We start from the raw sequence: 23,928 nt of genomic DNA on the forward strand, positions 1-23,928 counted from the left end.
GAGTTGCGTCTTCTCCTCAGCCTTCGGGGCGCCCGTAGGAAGCTGGACTGAATATTTGTTTCTAAAAAAAAACTGGACTGAATATTTAACTCGGCCGGAGGGGCCGATATCATTGCATTACTGGGCCAAGCAATGGGCCAGCATCGGCTAGCCAAGTCCAGTAAGCATCAGCAAATCTGACGTACCCCATTCGTGCCCCGTCTCCACTCCCGCTACCGACTCCGGCGACCACCATGGCCACTCGCCGGAGCCCCGCCACCACCCACCACCGACTCCTCCTACTCCTCCTCCCCTTGCTGCTAATCGGCTCGTTCCTCCTCCCCCTCTCGTCCGCCTACCGCCCCGGCGACATCATCCCCATGCTCCGCTCCGGCCAGTACCACGGCGTAATCAGATCGAACCATGTCCTTACTCAGAGCTAGATGCTCCGGAGCGAATTCGTCCGTTCCATCTCGTCTGACCCGTGCGGTTCTTATTGCAGTCGAGGTCGGTGTGGTTCGACGTCATCGGCCGCCACTGCCCGGTCTTCGCGGTCAACCGGGAGGTGAGGGTTTCTCGGAACTGCTCCAGGGTTCGATCGTTGGGGATTTCGTGTGGGGAGTATCGGTGATTTGGTTCTCTCGTTCGTGCAGGTGCTGATGCCGATCCCCAAGCCGACGGGGTTCACCGGTGCGGATCCGTATAAGATGTAAGATTTAGATCTCCTAGCTTAAACTTGTCCTCAAGAATTTTTTTGACACTGCTACCCTCCAACATTTGAGGCAAATTGCTTGTGTGAATCAGTCAAATTGGCTAATTGGTTCCAAGACTACAAGATGCTGGATTTTCCAGGGTGGGTGGAGGGTTAGCCTAATGTTATAGGTGCACTGTGAATGAATGATGACTGTTATAATTCGTAATGCAGTTTTCTGCAGAATATTCATACATCCATTCCATGAGACATCTGATTTCGCAAGTGCAAACTGGTATAACATTAAATTCAATACGATCATTTCATGAAAGATCTAAGTTTGCAAATCTGAATTGGTGATATACTACCACTACTACAGCTCCTGATTTATGTTTATACATTCTGTGATCCAGAAGGTTTTGTGGTATGCAAAATTTATGCTATCTCACGGTACTTGTTTGGTTAAAACATATTGAACTTAGACTTAGTAATGATGAAGTCAAGGAAATTCGTAAGGTTGCTGGCATGCATGGTAAAATTTGTAAATAGTATGATAGTTGTACCCATATCTGTGTTTTGTGAATGATCTGTTTTTGCAGAGATGTGTCTGTCTTACATGGTCCTTCCTATGCAGAACATTTCAGATTGGACACGAAAAGTTCCATGTTCCTTGGCTTTATGTTATTAATCGCAAAAGCTCTGAAGTTCCACTGATTGATTTCCATTTAGTGAGTCCCTTGTTAACTGTTATATATGTAATTCCAGGGGAATACTTTCTTTCTGCTTATAATTATCTACCTTTGATTATACAGAAATACACTGGAAACGATTTGCTTGGTGTTACGGCTAAAGTAGTGGACATGCCTCACCATTGTATGTAATGCTATCGCCTCTCCTCACAATACCTTTTCTATGTATTTAGAAGTTTATATCCCTAGCATCTGTAGTGATGTATTTATTGTCATGTAAGAAAGTACCATGCATCTGCATTCAAGTTGGATTGTTTGACCAAGTTTTTAATGCTAGACCATGTATTATGTATACATGTGTTTCTCGGAGTTTCTGTTTCCAAAAACCTAAGTGTTTCCTGTGATAGCATGAATTGTTTGACAAGATTAATCTGTTGTTGTTGCTGTTGTATCATGCATCTTGTTGTTGTTGCTGTATCTGTTTGTTCTTTCTTGTGATCCATTATGAGCATGTTGTCCAGTCAGAGTGTAGTGCCTTATCCTAAGTGTTGCTAAGGGTTCAAGAGAAACTGCAAATATTTGTTTTGCTTTAGTCAAGTAGTCAACTTCTTTTACCATGTAGTAAAATAGTGGTGTGCTATTGAAGCAGCCTTTGTATGAGCATCAACAAGATACTCATGACTTCCTCTAAATCCATCTACGGATATTATTGGCCTGCTGCAATGACATTATGCCTTGTTGGAAGGCACATTTGCTATAGACTAGAGGCTATTTATGTTCTAGGATAGATGAACTAACATTAAGTGTAAGTTTTCCTCTCTTTTTTTTACCATGCAGTATTATGTATAATCACTATGTGTTTTTTCCTTAAAGTTTCTGAATTGGGTAGCCTAGTTGCTAACCCATCTGTGTTTCATTGGGCAGTTGTGGAACTTCATCCTGACATAAAGAAGAATTTCTGGGATCCACAGAATTGGCCAAAATATGTACTTGTTAGTTATACATGGTAAAAACTTATCTGGCCTTGTTTGCATTGATAAAATTTTGTTTCCAAGTACTAGTGTGAGAAAACTTTGAAGCGTGACATTACGACAAAATAATTCTTCTGTACAGGGAGGAACAATCAGAGATAGATGTTACTGCAGGATTCTATGTGTTATTTGGATCTGGTGAGTTAATCCCCCAACCACCCCCCCCCCCCCAAAAAAAACTGTTTCATCGTGCAATCTTCCAGATAATAATCCCTTTCACATTTGTACTCTAAAAATGTTTTCACTGTGGTATTACAGGCCTTGTTCTTTCCTTCATCCTTGCAATCTATGTATTGCAATCATCTCAAGATAAATTAACAAGGTATGATTATTCACATTTTCTTTTAGTTTCAGGATATAGGCTGATAATGTTGCCATGTTCTTGGTGAAATGGAAGTAACCAATATTAGAGATTGATACAATGACATTCTACTGTCCTTGCAATCCAGCGTGCTTAACTTTTTTCTAGGGAACATGCTTAACTTATCTGGACACCGCTTTAGTCATAGTTAGCTACGTTGTTTAGTTTTGTGCGTGCCCATTGATATCCTTTCATTCAGCACATATAAGAAAATGCCTTTCATGCCCATCATTCAAATAGGAAGGAAATGTGTTATTGACACCGACACCATTCTGCTTTGTAGGTTTGTACGAGAAGCGGTTTCTGATAGCAGTCTACCTGAAGGAGGGGTTGCAAAGGTTGAGTGATGTTTCCGCGAGGGGCTGTTGGATTATCAACAAATGTCCACTTATGGAAACACCGACAAAGACATTGTGAACTTGAGCTTTCTTGGGAGCGTGGACAATAGCATGCATCTGAAGAACCGGTGAACCATAGCGAGTTAAATGAGAGATGAATTATAGGTTTTTCCTTGCTATAACGGAACATTTAGCAAACTGAAGTATGTGCAGTTGCTAGCTCATTACAGTTTTGATATATGACCTGTGTGATTTCAATGTTGCAAGAATTTGTCTTCTACATCTACATTTTGTAGAATGTGTAAGTAAAAACAGGCACCGTGTACACCTCTACAGATCACAAGATTGGTGCAAATGTTTCATTGCTTCATCTGTGAAACACCAATTCCTCCTTGAACTGTAGCTGTTTGTGTTGTTACATGGAAATGAACCTGGTTATTTTTAACTCCTTAAACTGAAATGTACATCACTTGCACTACTATGGTCCAAGGTAAATCTGAAAGTACAGTTACAAACTTGAACCTATAAATACTTTAAAGTCTTGCACAATTCTTGACCTCGGGACCTTTGGTACAAAAAGAATGGAGTCTATCTGCAGACCAGTGTCCCAACATGAAGTTACAGTGAGAAGATTTGGACCATATCCAGATACAATTTTACAGTATCTGCTATCTAGTTTCATGGTAGATCTGCAATTTTGGAAGGTAAAACCCTCCAAAGAATCAGATCATTTTAATTGTAACTGACATGTCCATTACTTGTAACTGAAATGTCCATTGCTTCATTACTTGGGTTGGAAAGTTGGCTTCCAACCCTACTATCTGCCTACTAAATTGAATCCTGTATAATGCCATCCGCCGTCTAAGAGACGAAATTTTCACGCCCTTGGGTACTTTGAGCTCCACATCGGTACCTTCAAAGGCTCATCGTCATCACCTCCATTTTCAACTTTGCCCAAAGAATCAGAGATCAAAGGTGCCGAGTCACCTTCTTTTGACTGCAATGTAGAGAACACATAGGGATTTATAAACAAGAAATAAAAGTAATGAAGCTAAAGAACCACAGGAGAATTGTTGCAAATAAAATATTAAATATTTACAAGGCATGAGATTTGAAAAGCAAGGTACCTGCTGTCCGGAGACATCGTTATTTTTTGGTTGAGTCTCTATTGAGCAGAAGTATGAATATAGTACCATCCCAACAACCGCAATTAGGATGCCAAGTATGTTTCTCCAGCTAAATGGATCATGAAGCAAAACGTAACCGAAGGTCAAAACTAGGCACGTTTTAAGATGGCCCAGGACTTGGTAAGTAACAGGAGATGTCTTTCCGATCACAAGAAAGGTGCTGAAGTTTACTGAGACCGATATCAAACACGACAAGACGATGAAAAACTGCACACGGAACAAGCGGAGAATCAGAAACAGATTAACAATGTCAAAAGAAGTTTGCCAAAGCTGTTCCGTGACTTACCACAACGTTAGATGTGTAATTGAAAGCGAAGACGTTTTGGTTAGTCAGGAATCCATCAAGGAACGGGCCGATAAGAAACAGTGTCAATGACTGGTAAGGACAAGACTGATATAGCAGCTGGGTTGAAGAAACCTTGAATTTCTTCTGAATAGTGTTTGTCATCTGGTAGCTGGTTAAGGACTACAAAACCACACGACAAAAAGGTAGTAATACGTGATTGTAACAGAGTAGTAATGAACAGTCATCACGTCAAATGCAAATTCTTCATTCCGGAACCAGATGCAAATTCCACTTTCTGACCAAAAAAAGATGCCAGGAAATTTTGATTTGTGCAAGAAAAGGCAAAAGCTGTCATCAAAGGATACAATTTGAGCGATGCAAGTCGTGATAATTGCCAGCAAGGACAGTATGGACCCCACAGCATTGAGTTGCAAATCAGTCACGGTTGCAACACCGACACCCAAAAGAAGCACGGAAAGGGAAATCTGGATAGTCCGGCTGCAGTCAAGTCAGAAAATGTTTAGATGAAGATGGTATGGAAGTAATGAACAGAATGTAAAGAAAAAACACAAACCTGAACTTCTTCCTGAAGAAAAGAGTCTCCAAAATAACAGTGCAGGGGATGATGGCCAGCTTTGTCATCTAGAGGTAAAAGGACAATTCAGCATCAGTTAGGTGGATTGATTAGTGCAGAAGGAAGGGTGACATTTAATAGCAATCAATGCTTGTACAAAATGTTCAACTCTAGCCAAAAGCCTTCTCGGTAAAGTTTCTTGCACAAACAAGATAGATATAATTAACCTGCACCCCTAACTCCCCAAGTAACTATTGTTGTACCGCCTAGCGCAAGTAAGTGTTTTACATTTTTACTGCTGTACTACCAAAAGTAGCAAGTGCAGAGCTGGAGTGAATTAACTAGGAATCCTGACTAGTACAAGAATCAATGTACAGAGATCGCATAATGTGTAGTACCTGGTAAAAACCAACAGAATTGAAACCAAGACTCAGATTGAGGAGCCCAATGGAGATGCCATTGAGTACTCCGAATCCCATGACAGTTCTCGAATCAAAAGCCTTGTGCTCGAAAAACTTCATCCATAGTGCGACATGAAGGGAGCAGAAAGTGACCAGGAGATGCCAGCTCGTCAAGGTGGTAGCTGTGAAACACAATTCCGTCTCAAAGGATATCAGTATTAATAAATTCACTGGCATCTCATATTCTCATTCACTTCTCAGCACAAGCTCTCTCTATTCACAAGGAAATAAGCAACATTCAGAAATAAGAAATAAAATGTACCAAGTCAAAGCTAACAAGTTTTTGAACATCACATGTACATACACTCCAGGCAGCACAAGCAAACAAAGATACTACTCCCATCTGTCAAGCTACCGAAGCAGCAAGCAACCAGGACATGCTACACAACCCTTTTTTTTAGCGATAGCTACACAACCTCGTTCATTACGAAAAATAATCAAAGCTTTCACAGTAAGTACGCTAGCTCCAAGAGACCAGTCACTCTATCATTTTACACTCATGCTCTCCTGATTTCTACAGTATGCTGCGACGAATCACAACAGATAGTTATCGAATACACCAAATTCAATTGGCACTCCTTGGCCAAAGCTACCACATAAGCTGAACATCATCTGGTGTTAATAATCTGAACCGTGCATGTGCACAACTCAAGAGCGGAGCACGCCATAGATAGATCTAGCAAAATCACAGAGCACCAAGCACGAACACGTACGTAACGAATCAAGAAGCTGGAAAGCAAGAAACAGTTAGATCTCACACCAAAGGTGAAGCCGAGGGAGCTCATGAGGGCCTTGTTGCAGATGACAATGGACACGGAGGACACCACGGAGAGGCCCAGCGCCCCCACCGTCCCCAGCTGGAACTTCTCCCCTCCGACGCCCATCTCCGCTGCCACCACCCTCCAGACAACAGCACCAACCAAAAAGATCGAGCCTCCCCGATCAGACGGCCCGGGCCACGCCGCCGGGAGCACCTGCAGGCAAGAGAGACGCCATTTCGATCAGCCAATCGCAGCAGCCAGCGCTCTGCCAAGAAACGGGCGGGAGGGGTCGAAACATACCGCGCGCGGCGTCGGTGGATCTGGGCGAATCCGGCCGGGGAGCGGGCAATGTCGGGGAGATCTGCGGAGGGGCGGGCGGGCGGGATCGGCGGCGGTGCGGGGATGGGATGGGATTCGCGGTGGCGCTCCTGCCCCTCTTGCTTTGGCCTTGCGAATCAGGGGCGGGGAGGGAGACGAGGTATTTTTATATGGATGGCCGCCTCGTCGGTGAGATTGGTGATTAAAGGAAGCGGCAATTAGATATAGTTGGCCACGTCGCTTGCCGCATGGGAACTATTGACTCTGCACTGAATACCTGCTGAATTTGCTAAAAACTTCAAACAGGGACCACCTTCCTCTTCTCTTAATTTGCCAAATTTGCCTTTTTGTAGAGATGGTTGTTGCAAAGTTTTTTCTTCTTTTTTTTCCCCGAAGGCTGCCATGTGTACATTCAGTCGAGCGTCGAAGTACAACACGCGCCACGCGTGCCGTAGAACATACTTGAACCGACGAGAGGGGACACATGTCCTGGCACAGACAAGAAACACATCTCACATAATAGAAAATTACAACAAGGTCCCTGAGGGGGTGGGTGGGGCGGTTGTTGCCGTCCTTCATCACCACTAAAGGAGGAAGAGACAAGTTCTTCCAACCAAAGAACTGTCGGTGCACCTCAAAGCTTTGAGAATCGATGAAGAAAACTGTCGTGAACGAGTAGCACATATCACTGTAACGTGTCGTCCTAGGACAACCCCACCCACCAGATCTGCCTTCTCCACACAATGTCGTCGAGGAAGATCACTGAATCCACCATCCTTCCACCTGCAAACCCTTCACGAGAGCAGGCAATGCCTCTTTGTAAGCCAACATTGCCGACGGAGGTGTCGAGCACCGGACTACTCCTATACATCTTCTTTGAAGCTCCAGGACGACACTTGAGTACACGTTACCTCGACAACCGAGCCGGAGAAAAAAGCTCCAGGTCATCACCGTCGCCACGTTGACCCCTCTCGGATCAACTGAATCATGGATCCGTCAACGATGGTGGAATCTGCCATGTTGGTGCAGGATTTGGAGACACCTTCGGCGGTGTCGTCATCACTACCGGAGTCAAAGATGAACGGATGAAAATATACCAACTAAGGTAACCTACACATCTAGAAGAACATAACCGGGTGAGGGATCCCAGCTCCACCCATGATTATGAGGTCATGAACAGAGGGGGTTCATCGAAGTCGGCACGTGAAGATCTGTTGTCGAACGCAAAACATGTGACTCCTCTCTCCTCGGAAAGGGAAAAGACGATCTTTTTCCTACATGAAGGTCTTCGAAAGAGGAAATAATTTTAGTTAGAACTTTTGGTTGTGGTCGAGGATTTATGGTCCCAATTTATTGATAATTTTCTAGGTCCACTTGGAACTGGAACGTAATAATACAATTAAAATGTCCTCATACATCTTAAACCTTCTACTGTGAGGCGTGCGTGTATTCCTGGATCATTATTCTGACTAGCTATTATATTGTACAAAAGTTTACCGTTGAATTCATATTCAAAAATTTTACTGATGTCTTAATTTTAGTGGACGATCTAGAAATATGTGTGTGCCTTATAAACGAGAAATGGAGTAATCTTTCTTTTCTAGTTTACTGGGCTCACCTTAAAATTTGGAATTTCAAGTTTGTAGGACCCCAAGAACTCACACCCATTGTTTACAGGCTTGCTCGCTTTAGGCCTTGAACATGCTTAGAGGAGGTGCGTAGAGAAATATACGAGCTTTCCTCTAAGCACCGGTGTTTATTTGTAAAAGATAGGCGCTTAATTAGGTAGCCCTCCTATAGAGGTAAGCATTGATGCTTAGAAAAACTCGTCTTATTTTTCTAAGCACCTTATGTTGTCCAAGGCCTTAGAAATAAGCATTAATTTCTATCTAATTTTGGATCAATTTGATTTTAATGAAAATCAACTGATGCATGAATGAGGGGATAATTAATACGTGACCCAACACTCAATTAGACTCTGCTAGACTGGAAAGAAGGGAGTACTAGGTTACACCGAATTAGTAATTACTCTTTATTTGAATGATTGTGGTGATTTTTGCTTCATACTCCAATTAAACTTGTGGGGTTTTGTCATACCAATAAAAATATTGTCGTGTCAACATTATCAAAAAAAATTGCTTTTGAGTTGCTATTTGATGGAACTACACTTCCTAACTTGAATTTGCTTTTGTAAACTACTTTAGTATGTACTCCCTCCGTTTGAAAAAGCTTGTCCCTCAAATATATGTATCTAGCATCAAATTAGTGCTAGATACATCCATTTGAGGGATAAGTTTGGACAAGCTTTTTCGGACGGAAGGAGTAATATATATCCAACACGGATAATTATAGGAGACCCAAAACTGGACCGACTATTCAGTGTAAATAGATGATACATTTTGCGTTGTTCCTGGGATATTTTGTAATATAACTCAATGATAGTTGATTGTTGAAATAATAATATGAGAAGTAAAACTAAGAATACATATAATTTGTTGTGTTTTATTATGCTATGGTTGTAAAATATTATTAGCATAACAGAATTAAAATTCCAATGCATGTTTACATGTTAAGGTTGACCCTTTTTCTAAGCATGTGTGCTTGTTGAGGACGACCTTTTTCCCTGCATGTTGCTTTCTGAGGTGGCCCCGTTGCATGTTTAAGTTAAATCCCTTAGTGAGACCTAGCGATTTAGTTATAAAAGATACAAACGTAGTTCCTTCCGTTAGATTGGGTAGCATAATTTCTGTCTAACAAAGACTTGGTCCCACGACACCAGATATTAGTCGAGTTATTTTTTCTGAAAATAATTAGTCGAGTTATTATGTGCCTTCTAGATATGCTTGTGTGTCTGATATGGTGACCAGGCAGGGCAGGGTAGGTTTTAGCACATTTTTGCGTAAATTGCATACCGCAAACTGATATACATCAAAAGTAATTATGTGGTTTCAGAATAGTTTTGATAGACGAGATGTATTCTGTAGCGATATTTTCTCTTCTATAAAAACTACTCTGAAACCAGGCAGGGCAGGGTAGGTTTTAGCACATTTTTGCGTAAATTGCATACCGCAAACTGAGTATGTCTGTTTATCTTATACTATGACTTTGTTTTCCATATGTTTTAGCAGCAAATAGTCATATGTAAATTAACTAGAGATTAATGGTGGGAGTTTGACCATGCTTGAAAGTTGGGTCTAATTATGGTGGAACACAAGCCAACAAAAAGTTAGGCAGGTACCTCGGTTGGTTAGCTCACTTGGTTTTCCTCTTTCTCTTGTTCCCAACTCCTCAGCATATTTCACTCTCAAAAAAATAAACTCCTCAGCATATTACTCTCTCTCAAAAAAAATCCTCAGCATATTCCTTCCCAAAAAAACTCATGCATATGCATGGGTATGAGTGGGAGGAAGGCAGGGAACAGCCAGCTAGAAGAAATCAAAAGATATGTGGGTTAGTTGACCCTGGCACTTTGCCCAACCGTGAGCAAACGACGGCAGTAAGAAAGAAAATTCACGCAGGGTGGCTGTCACTTTTGGAGCTAGGACGGATGAACTTCATTGACTACATACGGATGTATATGGAGATGCGGACTAAGCCCCTCCTCTCCTCCTAGCTAGGTAGCCCACCCGCCCCCACCAGCCGCCGGCCTCCGCCGCTGGTCACTCCGGCCGCGGCGGCCACCAACAATCTCCTCGTCGGCGTCCTCCCGTCGACGGTCACATCTTCCTTTGCTCCCGCTCCAAATCAGACCCTTTCCTCCAGTACCAGGTTCTATCCGATCATTGCTTCATCATGTCTTTGGCAGACCTAAACTTTGATAAAGGTCAAGATTTTGCTGCTGAGATCTGGCAGAAATGGGGTGTACCAATCAACTACGAGGAAGATAAAGATATGGAGGAATTTCTGTTGGTTGCTGAATTTACTAGATCCCAAATCCGGCTTTCTGCAGAATCAGTCAGTACCATCCTACTCTCATGTTTCGGTGGTCGTGCATCATTATTCAAAGTATCTCAGCTTCAGAATTGGTCATTCAAGTTCTCAGTCTCCTCAAAAGAAGTGGGTTTCTCTATCATCAAACAAGGTAACATTGCCTTACCACTGCTCAATGTTAATTTCTTACTTTGGGGTAATGGTGGCCCAAATTCTAGCTGGGAACTAGATCAATATCTCCAAGAGAAAGCAGACGAATGGACACATGTGTTCAGCAGGCATCCAAGGAAATCCTATATCGATGCTCTCATATCTCCAGGAATCTACATTGATCAAACGCCGAGGCAAACATCCAATGCGGTTGATCCGTGGAATTCAAATGTGACGGCATCCCCGGGCACTAATGACATTCATCGTCATTACACTAGCAATCAAGCGGCACCCATCAATACAGTGGGATCACCTCCATTTCAAACCAGGCCCAAAGGCCCATTCTGCGTCCGATGCCTTATGACCGGCCACGTCCGGCCCAACTGCACCAACAAAATAAAATGTAGAGCATGTAAGAGATGGGGCCATATTGCCCGTGACTGTTATTCTCAGGCCCAACAAGGATTCTCCTGCGAGCCCACTCCACCGCCCCTCTCGTTTGGTATTCCGAGGCACAATCCCACTGTTCTCGCGATGGCGACGACAAGTAATGTCAATCAGCCACCCAGTCAAAATGTGGCACCTGCTATCACGCCGTCCCTTACCAGAGTAGGTTCTCTCCATTACTCCGCCTCTCGGCCTTCCATTGCTCAACGTCTTCTCTCTGCTTCATTCGCATCACCGTCGCGGATTCCTCTCGCCACCTCATCCAACTCCACGGCAATGGCGACATTCCCTTTCGACCCCACCCCTTTCCTCCCACCAAATCATCACAGTATTGAGGTGGAAGGAAGGCCGGCTAGGGTTCGTGTTGTGACGGCTGCTCCTCCACCAACTCATGAGGATTGGGCGATTGTATCAATTGTCCCAATGCCTAATCTCCCGGTTCATTTCAACACCATCCGCGAGGTACTCACAGATTTTTTCACTGATATGCAACTGGGAATCTCTGAATTCGCCCCCTGTCCATTTGGTCAAGCTTATGTGAAGTTCAACAGTGTCTTTGACCGTGACCATTTGGTAAACACCAGTCCGCATCTCTACACTGATGTTCATATTGTTGTGCAAAAGCATGATAGAGGTCTGAACTGGAGAAGATTGGATCTGAACAGAGAAGCATGGATTCTGCTCTGTGGGTTCCCGTTTGATAGGAGGAATATCCAGGAGATTAATAATACTATTAGTAAGTTTGGAAAGTTTGTGATGTGGGATCGAGTGAGGAGTACTAGAGCCAACCAATTGATCAAGATCAAAGTGGAGGAATTAAGCGACATCCCAGCTAGTGTTGTATTTGGCAACGCTGATAGTACTGATTCTCTGACAGTGCCTGTGGTCATTCTTCAGCATCAGTTGCTGGGGATGGAAGCACCAGATGAAGATCCAATCCCACCACATGGAAATCCTCACCCACATCCACCACATGCAAATTTTCACCAAAACCAGCATAACCACTTCCTGGGACCACTACAGCATCATGAACAACCTATTGTTCAGGACCCTGCTATCATCCAACAGGTCAATCTGCAGCTTGCACTGAACAATGAACCCTTACAGCATGCTAACCAGCAAGAGGAGTTAGAAGATGAGGGAGATGATGAACTACCAGGATGGGGCCATTGGGCTCTACCTCAGGTGAATCAGGTTGTGCAACCAGAAGGTATTCTTGAACCAGTTATTCCCATGGATGATGCAGAGCTGCCTGCTGCTGAAGCAGAGGTCATAAGCAATGTCACTATTTCCCTTGGCCTAACAGACAGTGCACACTCTTTTTCATCTGCTAATGGCCCTTTGGAGCCACCAGTTCAACTTCTTGCAGATTTGAATGTGATGGTGGGCCACAATGATAATGACCCTATGGAGGCCCAGGAGGATATCTTGGCCCAGCAACAGCACATGCTCATGGGCCCAGTCATGGTGCCAATTCTTGAAGCCCAACCCATTATTGATCACAGTCTTCAAGCATTGCTTCTGCTACAAGTGTACACTGATGACCACAGAGAAGTTGATCCAATGCAGCTAGAGTTGCTGGCCAACTCTGCCTTCCTCAAGTCCAGCAGCAAGGTTTCTTCCCCTGTCAACAATCATCCACTACTTCAGGAGGTTCAGCATGTTAACACTGCAGAAATGAACACAGTACCTTGATTTCAGATGTGGATGGTAACTATAATCACCAGCAGGGCCCTCATGATGACACCATTGCTTTTATGCCTCCTGTTATTGCTCTTCAAGCATCTACACTACAACTCAAAGAGCCAACTACTGATACTGTGCACAATGAGCTTGCTCTGGTTGATACTCAACCACAGGTCAAGAATCTCGAAGCTCACAGCCGCACAGGTGACACCTCTTCTGATATGACTGCTCCACCAGGGTTCCCCTACCCTGATATCTCAATCAACCTGGCACACTTCCTGATATGGCAGATTTTGAGCATCATGCAGTTATTCAGAACACCTCACAGGGCAACAACACTGATGCATCCTCAACTCAAGCACAATTGGGCACAGAAGGAGATATCATTTGGCAAACTCATTTTGCACCCAAGGAGGATAGCCAAAGGATTATCCAGGTACCAGCTGACTGGATTAATTTCTTTTTAGTTAATTTTTTGTCTCCAGACAAATTTGAATGGGCCAAAAAATTTATCTCATCCCAAGTCTGGCATATCATTCAAGAAGGGAACACTTCTGTTAGACTACCATTTGTTATTCCTGACCAGTGCCCTCAATCATAATTATTTTCTTCCTTGCAATCTCAGACGCAAGGTGTGGATGGACATGAGAGCCCCACTGCTTTCCAGGAGAAGACTTCTGCCTCATCTACCTCAGAGGTTCACAGAGTCAGAAAGAGAAGAGGAAAGACTCCTCTAGTAGAAACTGAGGTAAGAAGAAGTTGTAGATTGCAGCAACTTAACAAAGGCTTTAAAAGACAAACTTGCAAAGACAGAAACTGCTTAGCATGCCACTCCTTGCCACCCAACATTCCAGCCAAGATTGTTAAAAGCCTGAACTATTCTTTTTGCAAGGTTAAAGCAAAAGGGGCAGAAGAGGAGGGGCTGAACCTGCACAAGAAGGTCAAGATACCCAAGCCTGCAAAGGGGGAAAACTGTGGCCTCAAAGCATAGGTCATTTGAGTTACTTCCACTAGATTTGTCAGCTTTTGTGGAACTGAGCTATCTTATTGTAATGACTATTATGCTTAAGGGGTCCTATCCTTCTCTTGATGTTAATTGCTGGTACTTAAGGCAGACTATCACCTATAGACATGTTGAACATTATCTATCTTCTGAGATGTTCTGTGCTAAGATGTTCCTAGTTTCTGTCATGTTTGAGTCGAGATGTGCCAGGAGATGCTACCCTTATGTCTTTGCATATGACTAGGGAATGGAACATCCTGAATTGGAATATCAGGGGTATCAATGATCCAAAGAAGTGGCAAGCTATCACTAATAAGATTGACGAGTCTCAATGCTCAATTCTCTGCTTACAGGAAACCAAAAGAGAACACTTTGACAGTGCTTACATTAAAAATTTCTGTCCAAGGAGGCTATCTAAATTTCAATTCCTCCCCTCCATAGGGGCTTCAGGTGGCTTGCTAGTTGCATGGAATGAACATTCTTTTCATGGTCAACTTATTGATAGCAATGATTACTCTATTTCTATTCAATTCACCTCCACTCATAATGGAGAGCAATGGATTCTCACTAATTTATATGGGCCGTGCCCCCAGGCTGAAAAAGTACAGTTTCTCAACTGGTTCCAGAATATCCAAATGCCTGACGACACTAATTGATTGATTTTGGGGGATTTTAATTTCATTAGAAACCCATAGAACAGGAACAGAGAAGGGGGTAACATACAGGATATGTTGGCTTTCAATGAGGCTATCAGCAAACTGGCTTTGATTGAGATTCTTTAAAAGGCAGAAAATTTACATGGAGTAATATGCAACAAGCACCTCTTCTAGAGAAGTTGGATTGGTGTTTTACCTCTGAAGCTTGGACTTTATCCCACCCATCTACCCTAGTATTTCCTCTTGCAAAAACAGCTTCAGATCATGTCCCCATCCAGATTAAGATTGGAACTGCTATCCCAAAGACTAACATCTTCAGATTTAAAAATTTCTGGATGGAACATCCGCAGTTCAAGCAAGTGGCCAAAGATATTTGGGAACAGGATGTGCATGAAACAGATAGTGCTAAAACCATTGCCAAAAAATTCAAGAGGCTAAGGAAAGGGCTCAAGATATGGTCCAAAGGACTATCAGACCTTAAAAGAGTCATTGATAACACAAACTTCATGATTCTATGCTATGATATTTTTGAGGAATACAGATCTTTGAGCACTGCAGAGCATGATGGTAGATCTGAACTTAAGGTACATCTTGATCATCTTTTGAAATATCAGAGGATTTATTGGAAGCAGAGAGCCACTGTCAGAAAGATTAAGTTAGGGGAGGCCAACACTAAATATTTCCAAGCCAGAGCCACTATCAAATTCAGAAATAATTGCATTGCTATGCTTCAAGATGAACAAGGACATGAGCACTATGATCACTCTGCCAAAGCTGCCATTCTTTACAGAGCTTTCAAAAACAGGATGGGTACCTCTTCATCATCTCTAAATCATCTTCAGCTTCAACATTTGCTCAATCCAGTGGACTTGTCAGAGTTGGAAATACCTTTCTCCAAAGAAGAAATTGACCATGTTATTAATCATATGCCTGCTGATAAGTCACCTGCTCCAGATGGATTCAATGTTGCTTTCTTAAAAAAATGTTGGGACATCATTGCAACAGATTTCTATAAGCTTATTGAGGATTTCTATCATGGGGTAGTCAACATCCAGAGTATAAACTACTCTTTCATTACACTAATTCCCAAAGTTGATGGTGCTTCCACACCCAATGAGTTTAGACCTATATCACTACTCAATTGTACTCTAAAAATCATCACTAAACTCCTTGCAAACAGATTGCAGAAACTGATCCTCAACCTTGTTCATAAGAATCAATATGGATTTCTTAACAACAAATGCATCCAGGATTGCCTAGCCTGGACTTATGAATACTTGCACCAATGCCAGCAATCAAAGAAAGAAATTGTTTTGCTCAAACTGGATTTTGAAAAAGCTTTTGACACAATCAGCCATCAAGCTTTGTTTGATATTTTAAAAGCTAAAGGTTTTGGAGACAGATGGCTGAAATGGATTGAGATGATCTATGGGACTGGTTTCTCTTCTGTGTTACTAAATGGGGTACCTGGCAAGCAATTTTTTTGTAAAAAAGGTGTTAGGCAGGGTGATCCTCTTTCACCATTGATATTTGTTATTGCTGCAGACCTTCTGCAATCTATGATGAATGAATCGATGCAACAATCCCTGGTGGACTCCCCTCTTATACACACTTCATGCCCTGATTATCCTATTATCCAATATGCAGATGACACTATCTTGGTTGCCAATGCTCATGCTGGCCAATTATACCATATCAAAAATCTCCTCCTACATTATGCTGATTACACTCGGCTAAAAGTCAACTACGCAAAATCTATCCTCATCCCAATTAACACTGCTACAAGCAAAGTTAATCAGCTTGCCACTCTTCTTGGCTGTCAGATTGGAACTCTACCACAGAAATACCTTGGTCTCCCTTTGAGCCTGAGCAAACCAAGAATTGAAGATTACTTTCCCCTCCTGAAGAGGATTGAAAACAGACTACTTTGTTGCTCCACTCTACTATCCACAGGAGATAAGTTAACCTTGGTCAAATCTGTACTCTATGGAATGCCAATCTTCTTCATGTGTACTTTGAGGATACCAATTACTGTGGTCAATCAGATTAATTCATACCTCAAGAATTGTATGTGGAGGAAATTTGGTTCAATGGAACGAGGCATGGCTATGATAGCTTGGGATAAGATTTCTCTACCAAAGACACATGGAGGTATGGGTGTATTGAACATTCAGATTCACAACCAAACGCTACTTATGAAGTTTCTGCACAAATTCCTAAACAGAGAAGATATACCATGGGTGCAGATGGTTTGGGAAACCTATTACTCCAATACCCTGCCAGGTGATAGATCAGTGGGTTCTTTCTAGTGGAAAGCATTGCTCAAATTATTTCCCAAATATAAAGAAGTGGCTTTATGTAACATTGGACAAGGGGACACTGCCTTTTTTGGGTCAGATAGATGGCATGGCCAACCACTCTGTAACCAATTCCCGGAGCTGCATTCATTCTCCATCAATCCAGCTATTTCAGTGAGGCGTGCCCTAGAGCATCAGGATATGAGCAGGCTGTTCCATAGACCCTTCTCTCAGATTGCATATCAGCAATTCCTATCACTTCAGAAGATTATTCTCAACAGATCAATCAACCAATCATCTGATCAATGGTTCTATCCATGGACATCACATAAATACTCATCCATGAAGATGTACAAGCAGCTGATTCATAAGACCCAAGTCCACCATATCTTCAAAGATATTTGGTCCACCTCATGCAGGCTCAGACACATCATTTTTTTCTGGCTCCTTCTACAGGACAGAATCAACACCAGAAATATGCTTCAGAGGAGGAGTATGCATCTTCAGACATATATATGTGCTCTTTGTAGTGATAACTCGGAGGAAACATGCATCCATCTCTTTTGGAACTGTCCATTTGCCATTTACTGTTGGGATCAAATTCTACCTGAAAGAAGAAGAGGCATTTCTGCAATTGACGAGATTACTTTGGCTATGGAATCTCTCCCTTCAGATATTGCGTTGGAGATTATCATTGCATGCTGCTGGGGTATTTGGTCATGCAGGAATGACAAGATCTTTCGCTCAGCTCCATCACATTTGGGGTGTTGGAAACACTATGTCAAAGAAGGACTCTGGGCGGCACAAATAAAAGCTAAACCGCAAAGGGCAGACACTATCAAGAACTGGATTGAACAGCACCTATAATTTCCAGATGTTACCTAGATCAGGAATTGGCTAATTTTTTTATCCTTTTTTTCCTTTCCTTGTATTTGTACATATTATTTTTTTAATATAAATATACCATAGAACTATTGTTCTACGGTTTCGGCTCAAAAAAAACGGATGAACTTCATTTTTGGGTGGGCATATGCCACTCAGAAGCTTGTGGGTTCAAAATACTGTATAGTGCACGGCGGTGGCCCGAATACGTCATATTTACATAAACGCCAAGTGTCGCATGTATTGCACAAAAACATGATCGTTCTGGACAATTTTTGCGTGGACGTACACATATCACCCAGAAGCTTTCGGATTCAAAGTATGACAATGCAAAGCGGTTGAAATACGCCGTATTTAGAGAAATGCCAGATGTGGCACGCATCGAGCAAAAATGTTGTTTTCGACAATTTCCCCCCTTGTTACTTCCGACAAGCCTTCGGCGAAGGAAGTGGTGACTCACAAGCACTCGAAAAACTCACAAAGCGAGTGAGCGCACAGGTTTCGAACCATGATGGCCAAGGTGGTCGACTCTACTCAGTCTAATTTTTGTATACACTGATGAAATGGTACAACATGGGTTTCTGTTGTGAGGAGCGTGGTATTAAAGAGGCTTCCATGAGAGTTACGAGACATGGGCACGGATCCAGTGTTAACCTTTCTTTTATATACTAGGATTTAGTACTCGGTTCACTACCGGAGCCGATCATGTGCCTCATTTCACTACCTGGAGACCACATCAGAAAGCACTAACCAATGATCAAGTACTATCATTACTGGCATCGCCACCAAATTAAAAGGGCCAGGAATCTTTTTTCAAATCGATTCCTTTGCTTTACTACTTGTGCTGTTTAGTGGTTCGCTTCATTCGGCCAATTAGGGTTTTGGCTTGTCAAGAAAGGAATGGATTTGGTAGCGTGTGAAATCTCTCACGAGCCTAGGCCCCTGGCTAGCTTTTGGTAGTTGATACCCTGTCCAACTAGGCGAAAGGACTGCCTGTTTCTCCCTTTCATTTTTCCTTTGTTCACACAACCCTATTTTAGTGATGATAGTTGAGTTAGACTGCTGATTTCAACCACTGGGGGTTTTTGTTAGGAAGACAAGTTTTCTACTTTCCGAATCCAATTTGCTCCATTTTCTTGAGCCATGCAGGAGAGCAGCATATATGGAGGGAGTGGGGCCGGTCTCTTTCTCCCGCGACCGCGTCGCCCCCGCGGGCGGCCGTCGCGTCCAGCCTCCTCCCCCGCGCACCTCTCCCTCCCCCTTCCTCCCTGCCGCCGTCGCCGGCGCCCGCTGCGGGCCTGGCCCGGGCGACGCTGGTGGCGGCGGCCCCCTGGCCTTTCCCCTCTCGGGTGTCCGCCGACGCGGGACGGGGCGACCTCGGGCGGTGCTTCTAGGCGGCGGCGGTCCAGCGCGGCGGCGGGGGCTCCTGGCGCGAGTGAGGGCGGACTTCTGGTCGGCGGCATCGCCGTTGGCGGCGGGGCGACGCGGCGGTGCGGTCTGGCGGCGCCCACTCGGCCCAGATCTGGGCCCTTCGGGCCCCATCTGGGCCTGGGCGGGCTGGCGGCGGGGTGGGTCTGCTTCGTGGCTTCCGGGAGGCGGGGGAGCGGCGATGAGCGGCAGGGTGCTGGCGGCGCCATCGCTGGCTTGCTGCAGCGTGGCACGGGGCTTAGCGGGCCCGTTTCGGGCCTGGCCGGGCCAGGGGTGGCCTGGCATGCCCTGCTGCCGCATCCGGACGGCTACCGCGACGGTGCCGGAGGCTCTGGCCTCCCGCACGACGGCGGTGGAGGTGGTTCCCTCTCGTTCGGCTTCGGTGCTGCTTCTCCCTCCGCGGGGCGCTTCTCTCCAGTACTCTTGGCCTCGTGTGGGTGTTCGCAGTGAGGCGGCGTGGGTGGCGGTGCAACCGCGATGGCGCATGGTGGTGGGCGGCGGTTTGGCTGGTTGGCTCCGATCCGTTGGGCGGTGGGGATTGGAGTACGGGAGAAATCCTTGCCGGTCTTCGGCTCCGATGCGGTGACACCTGCGGGTGCTGATGAAGTTATGTACCTAGGGTAGGGTCATAGGCCTGACCTAGATACCCTTCCCAAGGACATCACCCTAAAACCAGAAGCATTCGAGGAGGAGTCACCATCCATTCGACCATGAAGCATTCCACTCGGAAGACTCGAAGTCACTCGACCATGGAGACCGTCACTCGACCGCCAGAAGATCTAAAGCCAGTCTATACTGCAACGATCGGACATTACACCATAGCTTTAATGATCATTATGTCTCTTTATTACTAGCGTTACCAGTAACGCCCCTCTCTTGATGTACCTTAAATCCCTTGTAACGTGGGCTGGCTGGGGTCCTGGCGCACTCTATATAAGCCACCCCCTCCACATGCACAAGGGTTTGCACCCCTGTAAACACACATACGCATAATCCAGTCGACCGCCTCCGGGCTCCGAGACGTAGGGCTGTTACTTCTTCCGAGAAAGGCCTGAACTCGTAAAACTCGTGTGTACAACTTCGCCATAGCTAGGATCTGCCTCTCCATACTACCCCCCTATTCTACTGTCAGTCTTAATACCACAACAGTTGGCGCCCACCGTGCAGCAGGTGTCTTAGCGACATATTGGAGAAGTTGCAATTTTTCCGATTCCCATCATCATGGTTTCTGGCGGAGGATTGGCCGAGGGCCGCGAGATCCGTCTCGGCGCGCTCGTGTTCGTCGCCGACGACTCCGCTTGGCTCCAAGAGGCTCCGCTCGATGTCGAGGCGCTCCCCATCCGCGGGGCAACGCACTTTCGCGCGTGCGTCCGCGGCGTCCTTCTGCGGCAGCCGTCGACTCAGTATCGGTCGGCTCCTGTGGCGTCCTCGCTCCCTGCTGCTCGCCGGCGCAAGCGTTCCGGTCGGTCGCGGCTCCAGCGGTGGGTGAGGCACGCGGTGGCTTGCCAGTCGGCCACTCCGCAAGTCGCGGCAATCGAGCCCGACGAAACTCTTTACGGCCTGTTCGACCCGTTGACTGGCTCCGTCGAGACTGCATCCGAGTGCAACAGCAGCTACCCCGCGGCGGAAGTCCTGATGGTCAACGGACCGCGCAGTCCTCCTGGCTTCCCCCGCGACGACGGTGGCGATGGCGGAGGTGATCCTTCGCGCGCCCACGAGGAATACCGCCCCGAGCCCCTCTCTCGCAGCAGAGGAAGGAACTTTGTCGCCGTAACATGGATGCGCTTCACACTCCTATCGTTGGAGAAAACCCCGAGGCCCGGGCCTTGGAGGAGGCGCGCCTGGCCAACTTGGCTGAGCGCACTCGACTGGAGAATCTCCAGCACGCACTTGACGAGCGTGCTCGGCAGCGGATTCCTGAGTCCAGTCGACGACAACTTTTTCCGCCTCCAACTCAGGTATACCGAACTCCGATTCGGAATCTCACAGCTGTAGCCCGAATAGCAGAGTCGATTCAGCCCTCCCAGTCAGAAGCTGGCAGAGGTTTGATGCAGATCAGGGCTTTACTCCGGGCAGCAGGAGAACAAAACACAGCAGTATCTCAGTCGCGGAATAGGATCCATAGCAGATCCGTGGTAGCAGACACAGTCCAGTCGGCTCACAGCCCAAGGTCGCCTCGAGGCGTGAGGGACGTGGAGACCGACGAGATCAGTACAGAAACCGTGAGCAGTATGATCACTGACTCGACCACGATGATCGTCGTCGAGTGCCCACGCCTTCCCCAAGGAGTGGGTCATACGTGCCTCGGCAACACGATGACAGACGCACTCACAGTGGTGGGCGAAGGATTCCAGTCGACCCCCGGGAGCCGGGCTTTGATGCGAGATCTATTCTCGTTCAAGGTCTGGTTGACAGGAACAGAGCGCACAGAGAAGGCCACGACAGAGATTACCCGACTGGCAGCAGAGTGCATGTTTCAGGTCCCGAGTGTTTTAGCAAAGCCATCAGGGCTGCAGTGATTCCTCCCAACTTCAGGTTGGCGACTGGAGTCAGCAAGTTCACTGGTGAGTCCAAGCCTGACACTTGGCTTGAGGACTACCGAGTGGCTGTTCAGATTGGTGGCGGCAACGATGAAGTGGCCATGAAGCACCTTCCTTTGATGTTGGAAGGCTCGGCCAGGGCGTGGTTGAATCAGTTAGCACCGGGCAGCATATATAGTTGGGAGGAACTCGCCCGAGTGTTTGTTAGGACCTTTGAAGGTACATGCAAACGACCGGCAGGGTTAACAGAGTTGCAGTCATGTGTGCAGAAACCGAATGAAACCTTGAGAGATTATATTCAGAGATGGATCACGTTGCACCACACGGTGGAGAATGTGTCAGATCACCAAGCAGTTTGTGCCTTCAAGGAAGGCGTCAAGTATCGAGAATTGAACCTGAAGTTCGGTCGGACTGAGGATATGTCTCTGAGTCGAATGATGGAAATTGCCACCAAGTATGCTAATGGTGAAGAGGAGGATTGCCTTCGGAGTGGCAAGCACAAAACAGTCGCCCACGAAACCGGAGGAGGGAACTCCAGTCGGAAGCAGAAGCGCAAAGCCGAGCCAGCTGCTCCTGGTGAAGCCTTAGCCGTGACTCAAGGAAAGTTCAAGGGGAAGACCAAGGGGCCGTGGAATCCCGAGAAAGTCAAAGCTCAAGATGGAAATGATGTGTTGGATTTGCCTTGTCACATTCATACCAAGAAAGATGAGGAGGGTAACCTGATTTACCCCAAACACACCACTCGGCAATGTCGGCTCCTGATTCAACAGTTCCAAGAGAAACAGCCCAAGGAGAAGGAAAAGGAGTTGGACAAGGGTGAGGATAAAGAAGAAGATGATGCTGATGTTGAAAGCAAAAGTCGATTGAAAGTTATAAATAGAGAGGTGAATATGGTTGCTCCGGCAACACCCAGTTATCTGAAGTGGTCCCAGACTGCCATCACATTCGACCAGTCTGACCACCCAGCGCGTATAGCCACCCCTGGGAGGCAAGCGCTGGTGGTCGACCCAGTTGTTGAAGGCACTCGACTGACTAAAGTGCTGATGGATGGTGGTAGTGGCCTAAATATCCTGTATGCGGAGACCTTGAAGGGAATGGGCATTCCGATGTCCAAGCTCAATGAAAGCAATATGAGTTTCCATGGCGTCATACCTGGCAAGAAGGCTGAATCACTCGGCCAGATCGCCCTTGACGTGGTTTTCGGTGATTCCAAAAATTACCGTAAGGAAAAGTTGACGTTTGAAGTCGTGGATTTCCAGAGTGCTTATCACGCTATTCTGGGTAGGCCTGCTTATGCACGTTTTATGGCTCGACCATGTTACGTGTACCTCAAACTGAAGATGCCTGGTCCCAGAGGAGTGATCACTATTACTGGCAATCGGCAGAAGGCGGAAGAGTGCTTCCAGAAGGGCTCAAAGATCGCCGATGCACAAATGGCAGTAGTAGAATTGCAAGAGTATCAGAAAAATGCAAATCCGAGTGATTTGCTACGAGCCAAGAAGCCTGCCACAAACTCTGCATTTCAGTCGTCTGGTGAAACGAAGCCGATTCATATTCACCCGACCGATCCCAATGCCGCTCCGACTCACATTTCGACAACACTTGACTCCAAATAGGAACAAGCGCTCATCCAGTTCCTCCGTGAGAACTGGGACATCTTTGCATGGAAACCTTCTAACATGCCAGGTGTTCCCAGGGGGCTGGCTGAGCATCGTTTGTGAGTCGACCCAAAAGCGAAACCAGTCAAGGAACATCTTCGACGGTCCGCCGTACAGAAGAGAAAAGCAATTGGTGAAGAAGTGGCTCGGCTCCTGGCAGCTGAGTTTATCCAAGAGATTTACCACTCTGAGTGGCTCGCCAATGTTGTCATGGTCCCTAAGAAGGATGACTCACTTCGCATGTGCATTGACTTCAAGCATATCAATCGGGCCTGCCCGAAAGATCACTTTCCTCTCCCCCGCATCGGCCAAATAGTCGACTCAACTGCGGGGTGTGAGCGCTTGTCCTTTTTGGACGCCTATTCCGGGTATCATCAGATCCGACTGTATGGACCCGATGAGATAAAAACGACTTTCATCACTCCATTCGGGTGCTTCTGTTATGTCACCATGCCATTCGGCCTGAAGAACGCTGGAGCCACATTCATGAGGATGATTCAGAAGTGCTTGCTCACTCAAATCAGTCGGAATGTGGAGGCATACATGGATGACATTGTGGTCAAGTCACGTAAAGG

At 45.7% G+C, this 23,928-nt stretch overlaps 3 protein-coding genes across 5 annotated transcripts; 2 read left to right on the forward strand and 1 right to left on the reverse strand.

Annotated features, from left to right (window-relative positions):
- The first annotated feature begins 112 nt into the window (after nucleotides 1-112).
- Nucleotides 113-3,486, forward strand: LOC123180641 (uncharacterized). 2 transcript variants are annotated; one of them, XM_044592727.1, is made up of 9 exons: nucleotides 115-386; nucleotides 482-544; nucleotides 633-688; nucleotides 1,305-1,398; nucleotides 1,483-1,543; nucleotides 2,284-2,365; nucleotides 2,473-2,528; nucleotides 2,649-2,712; nucleotides 3,035-3,486. In XM_044592727.1, exons 1-9 carry the CDS (start codon nucleotides 234-236, stop codon nucleotides 3,096-3,098), a joined length of 693 nt encoding a protein of 230 aa, XP_044448662.1. In that variant the 5' UTR covers nucleotides 115-233; the 3' UTR covers nucleotides 3,099-3,486. The 2 variants fall into 2 exon arrangements, with proteins under 2 accessions (XP_044448660.1, XP_044448662.1); XM_044592725.1 differs by having other exon boundaries at nucleotides 113-386; nucleotides 1,305-1,543.
- Nucleotides 3,487-3,580: 94 nt separating this feature from the next.
- On the reverse strand, nucleotides 3,581-6,838 carry LOC123180640 (UDP-xylose transporter 3). Its single transcript, XM_044592724.1, has 8 exons — nucleotides 6,659-6,838; nucleotides 6,358-6,571; nucleotides 5,535-5,719; nucleotides 5,137-5,204; nucleotides 4,928-5,060; nucleotides 4,563-4,724; nucleotides 4,217-4,483; nucleotides 3,581-4,086 (listed from the first exon to the last, which is right to left on the reverse strand). Exons 2-8 carry the CDS (start codon nucleotides 6,479-6,481, stop codon nucleotides 3,967-3,969), a joined length of 1,059 nt encoding a protein of 352 aa, XP_044448659.1. The 5' UTR covers nucleotides 6,482-6,571; nucleotides 6,659-6,838; the 3' UTR covers nucleotides 3,581-3,966.
- Nucleotides 6,839-10,102: 3,264 nt separating this feature from the next.
- On the forward strand, nucleotides 10,103-17,739 carry LOC123180639 (uncharacterized). 2 transcript variants are annotated; one of them, XM_044592722.1, is made up of 5 exons: nucleotides 10,103-12,817; nucleotides 12,905-13,093; nucleotides 13,198-13,325; nucleotides 13,515-13,637; nucleotides 13,782-17,739. In XM_044592722.1, exons 1-4 carry the CDS (start codon nucleotides 10,469-10,471, stop codon nucleotides 13,624-13,626), a joined length of 2,778 nt encoding a protein of 925 aa, XP_044448657.1. In that variant the 5' UTR covers nucleotides 10,103-10,468; the 3' UTR covers nucleotides 13,627-13,637; nucleotides 13,782-17,739. The 2 variants fall into 2 exon arrangements, with proteins under 2 accessions (XP_044448657.1, XP_044448658.1); XM_044592723.1 differs by having other exon boundaries at nucleotides 13,789-17,739.
- The last annotated feature ends 6,189 nt before the right edge of the window (nucleotides 17,740-23,928 follow it).

This window comes from Triticum aestivum, chromosome 1D (genome assembly GCF_018294505.1).
Source record: "Triticum aestivum cultivar Chinese Spring chromosome 1D, IWGSC CS RefSeq v2.1, whole genome shotgun sequence".
NCBI lineage: Eukaryota > Viridiplantae > Streptophyta > Magnoliopsida > Poales > Poaceae > Triticum > Triticum aestivum.